This window comes from Athene cunicularia, assembly GCF_003259725.1.
Source record: "Athene cunicularia isolate RWA chromosome 3 unlocalized genomic scaffold, athCun1 chr3_part1, whole genome shotgun sequence".
Lineage (NCBI taxonomy): Eukaryota > Metazoa > Chordata > Aves > Strigiformes > Strigidae > Athene > Athene cunicularia.
Genome location: NW_020799097.1, coordinates 116,373,950 through 116,383,805, shown reverse-complemented (window position 1 = coordinate 116,383,805; position 9,856 = coordinate 116,373,950). Strand labels below are relative to the sequence as shown.

The window sequence follows — 9,856 nt, the reverse complement described above, 5'->3', positions numbered from 1 at the left end:
CCCCGCCCCGCCCCCGCCGGACGTCGCCGTGGCGTCAGGCGGCGCCTCCGCCTGGTCACGCACTACTGACGCAGCCCCGCCCCCGGCGGTGGGAGCAGCACCCCCAGTGCGCCACGGCAAGAAGGCGGATGCTGGTTTTAATTTTTTTTTTTTTTTTTTCCCCCCAGTAAAAATCCCCTATTACAGTCCCCCGTGCCAAAAAGGCAACGTGAAGGGAAAACCTGGGCAGCCTGAGCGCGTCATGTTCTTATCACCTGCGCAAATAACACATCGGACACAAGACTGGTCTCATGCTATGAGCACAGAAAATTAATTAAACAAGAATTAGTGTTAAAACACTCTAGTAAAGACCGTATTGTACCCACAAAAAGATGGTGGCCAAGGAGAAGGAGCCATAATTTAAGATTTTCCCTAGGTTTTCAGCCGATCTAAATATTTGGTACACTTGTCCCTCTAAAAGCAGGAACAGAACATCTAATTTAGAGCTAATTACACCAAACGGCCCAACCACCAGAGCTGTTCAAGGTTCCTCACACCAGAAAAAGTTGTTCTGCCAAGGGTCAGAAAGTCTAATCCTGCTATTTCATCACTTGTTGGTTTATTCCCTACTGCATGTCTGCTAAATCCCACTGTAACTTCTGTTCCTCCTCAGTATTTTGGCAGGAATCACTGAGATAATCACAGACTCAGGCATATTAACCATTTTCTTTAAAAAAAAAAAACAAAAAAAAAACCAAAACAAACAAACCCAAACACCCCACCCTAAACTCTGGAGTAATGCAATGAGGACAGAGAATGAAAAAAAAAAAAAAAATCACAGAAGAGTTCAGAAAAAGGATTGCACCCATCTAGAAAAGTATGTGAAATCAGAATTCTTTAAGTCAGTATGAGAGCTGCATTTGGGTTTCAGTTAAAAGCAGGAAACACTCCCGATTTCCCAAGGTCCCACATCAGTCCCTCGAATAAGTTAATGCTGCAATATGGCAATGTTATTATGACACTGAGTTATTACACTACCAATGGAAGCTTGATGGTATGTTAGAGAACTGCAACAGTTTTTTAACCTGTGCTGTCTGGTGGAAGTTCAGTTCTATTTTTTTTTTTAAATAAGAAAAAATCCCCAGTATCAGTATTTGAGAAAAAAGAAAAAATCAGTATCTCAAATTTTACTCCTTTCATAGTCAAGAGACTACACTTCTTCCGTTACCAATAATTCAAAAGATAGGGGAACTAGCTTTTTGCCTTTAAAGCATTTTAATTTCTAAAACTAAAAAATTGCAAAGCTACCCTTTGACAGTTTAAATTTGCTCAAGTCTTACAGTTTTCTGACTACTGTGACATTTAGGGAACTTTAGTATCTCAAAATAGCATTAAAAATTGTAGGTAAGAAAGATCCAGGGGTGCCTGGCATTGACATTTGCCTATGTTACTAGTTAAACCAGTTACACAGGTACATTTGTTTCAAGGAGAGATTATCCAGCTGTTCAAGGGCTGTGTTCAGTATGCCCACAGAACCCAGGAGATTGATTTATCATCTCAAACCTGCTTCAAATTGGTCTGCAGAAGAACTAGTTCCATGACACAAGGCAGGTGGAAAAAAAAATAAAATAGGTGTATCACCATCTGTGGACAGACACAATTGCTACCTGCCATTACAGGCCAAAAATGTCCACCAATCCCAACACATGGCCACATTCACATGGATTAAAAAAGCCTGGAAGGGCCTACATTTTCATGTTATTCATGTTTTATAAAGTAAGTACAGTTCTGCTACTACTGTGGACAAAGAGCGTTTCTACAATGATACATCAAGAAAATTACAGTGTTGGTTTGAGTTTCTACCTTTTCAGGGAAATTTTCCTTACAAAGATTTGTAAGAAACTGTATTTCTAAAAATTTTTGATATTTACTTCACTAGCAAATTCCACCAAGATTGCCAAATAAAGCAAAACAATCTTACTAGCTCAGATGCAATCTAGTTCCACAGAAGGAATTTTTTTGAACCTGTGCAAAAGAAACAGACAATTTTATTAAGTTCTACTAGACACAAATATTTTAAATTTATTATTCAGAAACCTGAACAAAACTTTGAATATGTGGATGTTCATGTAATGCTAGCACCCAGAGAAACAGTCAGAACTCACATCTGTCATTAGTTCAGACAGTATTCAGGCTTAAAATGGTTGGTATACTAAACAGTATCAGTAAAATTAAAAGTATGATTAAACTAAAGTCTTAAATGTCATAGGTCTGTTACAGACTTCTAGGTCTGCTACAGGTATAGAAGTAGTTCCAAAGAATACCATAAAGATAACTTAGTATGTACAGATCTTAAAATAAGAGTCAATTGCCTAATGCTTAAGTTTAGCAATATTTCAAAAGCATCTCTTTTCTGATCTCCTCTTCCACATACTGCTGTTGCAGCCACACCTGCTCCTTTTAGTCTTCTCACCTTTCTAAAGTTGTGCAAGTCTTAAGCAGCCTGTCCAGCCTCCCTTTTTTAATCAGCATTCATTTAGATGTTTTTTCTGTAGCCTGGTGTATGGGCACAAACATACCAAAATCATAGGCCTCACATTTTTTTCCTGATGTAGTTCATGCATAAAACCAAAAAAAATTAACCAAAATCTTAAAGCACAGTATATATTTTACTTCAATGAACTTTAATACCCTTCTGCAATCAGTACAATTAACCGAGTTCAATAACTTCATTTCCTCAGAGCCTTTTTTTCCCATTAAAGTAATCATAAGGTTGAAAGGATCAAAATTCTTGTCAACATTTAGCAGATACTGTTATGACAGCAATTTGTAGACTAAGTCAAACTAAAGACAAGTCAGTGGAGTTATTAATAACCTCTCTTCCTACTAAAAAAAATGTTTTGAAAATAGAAGTAATAATTTCACTTTCAGTTCATACTAAAAATGAATAAGATTTAAAGATTCCAACAAATATCATGGTACTGTCTTCCCAATTTGTTCTGAGCAGGAAAACAGAAGTCTACTTGAAGAGATACTCTACACTAAGTTTGGGGTTTATTTATTCATTTATTCAAAATGCCCTTCCTCTGATTGAAATCTTTCACTGACACAAGAGAGGACGACAGCCCATTAATTAAATTGCACAAAACTAAATTAATTCCATCCAGGAATACACAGTGTAAGCAGAACTGTACACTTGATACCTGCCTACACCCCTGTTTTTTCCTCTCTGTATTTTATATTTCAGGATTGTTTTGCTATTTTCATTTCAACAACAGATGTCATGTCCAAATACAGGTAATTTTCTCCAGTGCCCTGGTACACAGGGAAACGTCTTGGGAACATATTCTGTTTTAAACCTAGTAAACGTAGTTTCAAGTTTCAAAGAGCTACTCTTTCCTTTTCCTCTACACTTGAAGATCTAACAATCTACTAAAAAAAAAAAAAAATTTCGCACCATCTCCCAATACCTGAGCACAACCACTTAAATTCTTGCTCTGATTATCAACAGGCATTCAGAGTTTTCTTTAAAATCCAAGGTTCCAGCATAATACCTGCTTTTTCAACCATTCTACCTCAATAGAAGTGTGCTCACTTCTATTTTTCTTGTCAGAGTTTTGTTGTGCTGAAAGGAATTCTAAGAACTCAAAGCCAGCAAATGTAATTAAAGTACTGAAAGCTTAGCTAACATATAATGGGCATTGAAGGTCTGTTGAAACAGTCAAAACAAAACTACTGGATCAATTAAGCAAAGGCACGTGCCCTACTTTTACTAATACTTCTGAGTAACTTTAAAATAAAAAAGAAAAGCTGTTTTAATGATTAAGACAAGCTTTAGTTACTTTATCGACTGCTCTAAACTTCAGAAGCTGAACGTGTTATACACATACTCTACAAGGAAAAAAGTTTTAATTATCTTTGCTTCATTAAAAAAACAAACAACCCAAAACAGTATTTTAATACAGAATTCTCAAACACCAGTATGAAGAAAATAGTAAATACTCTGAACAGTCTTAATGTTTTTATGGCTTTTGATAAACCAGAGCCCTCAAATTTTACGGGCAGATGCAAAATTTACCACCTGTAAGGCAGCTTAAGGAGTTAACTCCAAGACCTTATCTAACTGAGACAATGAAGCAAGAAATGTTACTTTTCCTTTGCCACTTAGGGTCAATGTCCTCCAAACCAATGCTTGCCTACCACACTAAAAGGCAGGATAGATATTCTGACATTCATATAAAAATAATAAAGTTGTGATGCAGGTGGTAGTTCATGAACTATTGATAGGCAGTTAACAGGCTCCAACACAAAATGGCTAGGAGTGATGGAAAGTTTGTTTCCCACAGAAGGGAGTAACGGTGGAAAGTGCCTGCCTACAGGATACCCTTCGTTCTAATGTTCTTTTAATAAACAAGAGAACTGGTTAGAACTATTGCTGAAGCCTCATTGCTCTTTGTTTGTAAACTGTATTTCTCCTCCCCATCCCACAATTCCCTTTTTTACAAGAGCTAAGGTCTTTATGACAGAAGCTCTACTTCTGCTCCAATCAAGCAACTTGGAACTTTTAATGATTCAATTGTGTCACCGAATTCTCTTGCAATTCTCCCTCCTTTCATGGGGAAACAATGCAGTATCGCTATTTTATGGTCCTCAGCGTCCAGTTTTGTAGGACATCTTACAGATCTATTGAAGAGACCTCTTGTCAAGCCAACATTCTAATGAAGACTGGATGTTAATCTCCAGATTTCACCAACAGTTTGTCTCCTCTGCAAGAACAGGCTGGCAGTCCCTTTTTTTGTTTATTTGTTTGCTTTTTTATAAATGCCTCAATTCTCATCTCAAGGTCTTAAGAGTGGCTGCCAGATGGTGGGGTAGAATCACTAATGTACAGCCATAGGTGAGTCAAAAATAAATACTACAAATTTGAGCAATCATTTCTCCGTCCCTCCACCAGTCAGTAGCAGCAGTAACTGGTACAGACCCATCAGTGTTCCACTACAAAACAGATATTCAGCAAACCTAAGTTTTATCAATAAAGCACAGTTCAGTTGCTTTGTTGATGAAGGTGCATTAGAGTTCCTGTTTCTTTTCGCTAACCACAGTGGAGTCAGGTGCAACAGGAACTTTATTACTTCCAGCAAAAACAGAATCAAAAGCAGCCTCCTGCTCCTCTAAAGTCACAGTAGCAGTAGATCCTTTAACAGATGGGCTGGTAAAGGCTGGCCGTTGTTCTGTAACCTTTTCCAGGTCCACTGTTTTCCTACCTCTTCTTTTGCCCAGGATTTTGATGTAATTAGCGGGCACAAGTCCTGTTGTTTGGCCATCATAACTAGCCAAAAGCCAACCACGGATTTTAGGTTGTTGTTCTGAAGAAGAAAATGCAAATGCATCAAGTTAGAAAACAATTCAAAATATATTGCAGTTGAGGCACAAATGCACCAGAAGGTAGATGACACAACAGCTCATCACACAAAGAAAGTAACTCTGTGATAAAAGGCAAATTGCTTCACGAGATAAATGATTAGGATGTGCACTGGTGAGTTGAGCGGAAGGGTATTGCAAAGGACAGGTTGTTCTGACAGCAATTATCCCACCATACTGCACACACATAGGGATCTTCATAGTTGTGCAGCACATGTGAGTAAAAGGTAACCACAAGGGTAACCACAAATCACTCCCTGAGTAAGTTTAAGCTGTATCATATCTTAGGGAAATTGAACAAAACTACTAAAGGGGAAAAAAAAGAAAGAAGAATCAGTGTAGATGAGGAGTTGGGTCAAATAAGGTGGGGGATTTTTTTGTTTTCATTTTCAGACTCTAACAATATGACTTACTTGACACGTGATTAGAAAATAAATACAAAATTAAAAGTTTACCTTTGGGTGCTAATTTTAGCATGTCACCAGCACGGAAGGAAATTTCTTCTTCTGAGAGAGCACTGAAATCATATTCTGCTCTTCCAACTACATGATCATCTTCTCCACTCGCCCAGTTACTAGATACTGTTTCCAAAGAGAAATTAAAAGTTTATCTGCTTTGAATTATAAAGTTTGGTGGGTTTTTTTAAAGGAAAAAGAAGAAACCACTTTAACTTCCTTGCTAAAACTTTTCCTCTAGGGAACTGACAGGAGTAACAAAGCATGATTTGCTGAGTCAGTCCAACCAATGCTTCTTCCCCCACCCCAGCTGCCACAGGAAAGGAAACAGAAATATAAAGAAACCATGATTTTGGAATCACACAAAGCTTCCCATGAAACTGCATCCTAACCCAACAACAGGCTATTTAAACAGGCAGTTACTTGTGTCACACGCCTAAAATTCAGTATTGTACCTCAGTACAGTATTAACTTCTAGCACTGCAGTGTAAGATTGATCTCTATGACACATGATAACAAAAGGAACAATATATGCAGCACTTCTCTCGTGCTACAGATCATCTTTACCTGTTTCTTCATCACTGTATGTAGAAAGCAGTTTCCAAATCAGATAGGGACCTCCCATTATAACAGCAAAAAACAAGAAAATGGGCCAGGATTTTGCAGAGTTAGCCACCTTATCTTCAAGGCCAACGCGAGCTACTGTCCCCTCACTTTCAGCCCACAAATCTTCATTCTCAGAGCTCTTTCGCAGACCCAGTAATCGCTGTAGGCGTTGGTAGAGATACCTTATAGTTCTCACTAAAGCAAAAGCTGAAAACACCTTTGTGAAGTGCACTTTGAGGCGGGAGAAGTGGTTGGCTACATCCAACACAGCTCTGAAACTGTTGTACACAGCTGAAAATGTAGCATCCATCATCATGCTGACTGAGGCAAACGCATGCACAATACTTTCAATGGACTGAAATGCACCTCTGCTGCTCTCTTCAGCCTGCTGAACAAACCTGCTGGGAGGGATATCGTCTGCACGAAAGCGGTTATAACCCAAACCACCATATCCGTAACTGTAAGGGCTATAGCTTCCATAAAAAGAGGTTCCATATGAACCATAGCCTGGAGAAAAAGAATTGCTATAGGCTGGCCTTAAAGTGCTCAGACTACTGCTTCCTGTTTGCTGTGACGGTCTTGGTAAAATAGGCGGAGGTATTCGTGCAACTGTGGGTGGTCCGGGCCTGGTCAGCAGGTTGTCACCCAAGTCAGCAGACCTAAACAAATTCAGACAAGCAAGATCAGTACTCAAAACAAGCTTTTCTTTTCCCCAGAGTTCTTGGCTAACTATATAAATAAGTGCATTTCAGTAGTAGTAGGATAGGGAATCTGGTAGCCAAACACTCAGTATTATGTTGCACAACATTTGTGGGAAGTAAAAATTCTAGTCAGGAAATAGAGGTCTTCTGGGGAAAAAAATACCATAACATGATATTCAGTGCAAATGCAGAATCTAAGTGTATCTGTGACGTACACATGGAAAAACTCTCAGTCTATTTATGACATTAACTAAGAACACATGAAACGCTACACCTAGATCCATCAAACCCGATGCTGTAACACCTACATGTTATGGCTCCTGCACCCAAAAGCCTCTCATGCACTACCAAGAATATTTTTGAACTTTGCTGTCTAAATGCTTTATTTCCAATACTTGTTCTCAGCTGTTCTATACAATCAGCTAATGGTTCAGGAAGAAGTCTGAGAGCTCCTCTGAATCCACCCTGAAAAGGGTGGTGTGACCTAATTGAGAATACAAGTAATTACACAACAACATATGCAAGGACTTGGGGTCCCCCAATTTCCCTCTCTACCCAAACTAATTACCTTTATGCAGCATATCAAAGGATTGAATCTATTACTGCTAATTGTAAGCAGAAAGAGTTATTACAAGTCAATTATTTGGTTTTTATTTTGTAAACTTTTATTCCTTTTTATGCCTGTAAGTTAAAGTAATTTTATCTATGCCCTTCATAATAAGACTCTGCAAGTACTAGACTAGTATTTGAACTCTGTCCAGCAGCTGTCCAACTTTTGCTGCTTCATTAAAAAACTAATCACATCTTATCATATCACTGCTTTCAGTGAAAAGCATGCTTGCTCTACTATTTCTGTATACAAGGTAGGGAACAACTTCCTCTCAGCAAAACTTAAGAGGTCTCCATAGCAAAGAAGAGTATTTATATCTTTACACTGTTTGGTTTGTCCATCAAAGACTTCAACTCTCTTAGCAGTTAAAAACAGAAGGAAAAAAAAAAGATTTTATCACAGAAAACAGAGGTACATTAGTAACTTATTAGGTCACACTACATTCCCCCCTTCCCAACCCTCAACTTTGGACACCTCACTTTAAAGCTCCTTGAAGCAATTTAAAATAAGCTAGATAACCCCACCGAGAAAAATTAACATCAAATTTCTTGCTCAGCATGCTTCAGCTGAAAGCAGCAACGCTGCTGTTGAATGTTTAGCCTTGGCTTAACCTTTTGCCCAGTTTCAGCTCAGTCTAGTTGCAGTCTCTAGCACCAAATGAAAACCAAGGCTGATCTTCAACCGCCAAGCTGTCCTTGATTTCTTATAAAAAGGAAGGGGTTTACAAACACTTTTTGTACAACATTCTTCTCCGTGAGCAGGTTGTATTTTCTAAGACTCAGATTCTGGGGTGAACACACCAGACACAGTTATCTTTTCCAGTCCGTGGGGATAACACGCAGCTTCTCCACTCGTGGAGAGTCACACAGGCTTACCCAGCTATATAATCCCCAGAAACGGGCACCCGTGCTCCGTCCGCTCGTGACAACACGCATAGCTTTACCTTCACTACATTAAACACGCAGCTTTCTACACGCACGGGTAGGCTTTGAGACCGGGGGTAGGTTTTGAGGGCAGTACCTTACGGCAGCCTCCCTCTCCTCACTGAGAAGGGGAAGCTACCAGAGACCCCTCCCCGAGAGCGGGAGGGGGGGTGTGTGTGTCATACAACCCACCCCTCAAAAAAGCAAAACGCTCCCAAACCCCCTCAGCAGGTAACCCAAACCCCCTCAGGCTCTGCTCCGGCACTAGCAAGCGGAAGCACTGGCCGGCTGGGCCCGACCTTTGAGCTAGCCTCAGGGGAGAAGGCCGAGGCGGGAGAAGTGGTTGGCTACATCCAACACAGCTCTGAAACTGTTGTACACAGCTGAAAATGTAGCATCCATCATCATGCTGACTGAGGCAAACGCATGCACAATACTTTCAATGGACTGAAATGCACCTCTGCTGCTCTCTTCAGCCTGCTGAACAAACCTGCTGGGAGGGATATCGTCTGCACGAAAGCGGTTATAACCCAAACCACCATATCCGTAACTGTAAGGGCTATAGCTTCCATAAAAAGAGGTTCCATATGAACCATAGCCTGGAGAAAAAGAATTGCTATAGGCTGGCCTTAAAGTGCTCAGACTACTGCTTCCTGTTTGCTGTGACGGTCTTGGTAAAATAGGCGGAGGTATTCGTGCAACTGTGGGTGGTCCGGGCCTGGTCAGCAGGTTGTCACCCAAGTCAGCAGACCTAAACAAATTCAGACAAGCAAGATCAGTACTCAAAACAAGCTTTTCTTTTCCCCAGAGTTCTTGGCTAACTATATAAATAAGTGCATTTCAGTAGTAGTAGGATAGGGAATCTGGTAGCCAAACACTCAGTATTATGTTGCACAACATTTGTGGGAAGTAAAAATTCTAGTCAGGAAATAGAGGTCTTCTGGGGAAAAAAATACCATAACATGATATTCAGTGCAAATGCAGAATCTAAGTGTATCTGTGACGTACACATGGAAAAACTCTCAGTCTATTTATGACATTAACTAAGAACACATGAAACGCTACACCTAGATCCATCAAACCCGATGCTGTAACACCTACATGTTATGGCTCCTGCACCCAAAAGCCTCTCATGCACTACCAAGAATATTTTTGAACTTT

At 39.7% G+C, this 9,856-nt stretch overlaps 2 protein-coding genes across 2 annotated transcripts in view; one reads left to right on the top strand and one right to left on the bottom strand.

Moving 5' to 3' along the window:
* The window catches only part of PUS10 (pseudouridine synthase 10), a 47,611-nt gene that overhangs the window by 1,836 nt on the left and 35,919 nt on the right, over positions 1-9,856 (top strand). The gene's annotated exons all lie outside the window — the stretch shown is intronic.
* The window catches only part of PEX13 (peroxisomal biogenesis factor 13), a 7,542-nt gene continuing 332 nt past the window's right edge, over positions 2,647-9,856 (bottom strand). Inside the window, exons 2-5 of the mRNA XM_026844683.1 lie at positions 9,186-9,446; positions 6,423-7,120; positions 5,856-5,981; positions 2,647-5,345 (exon numbers count right to left, since the gene is read on the bottom strand). Of these exons, the coding sequence (XP_026700484.1) occupies positions 5,050-5,345; positions 5,856-5,981; positions 6,423-7,120; positions 9,186-9,446 (1,381 nt within the window). The 3' untranslated portion in view covers positions 2,647-5,049. The remainder of the gene's footprint in view (positions 5,346-5,855; positions 5,982-6,422; positions 7,121-9,185; positions 9,447-9,856) is intronic.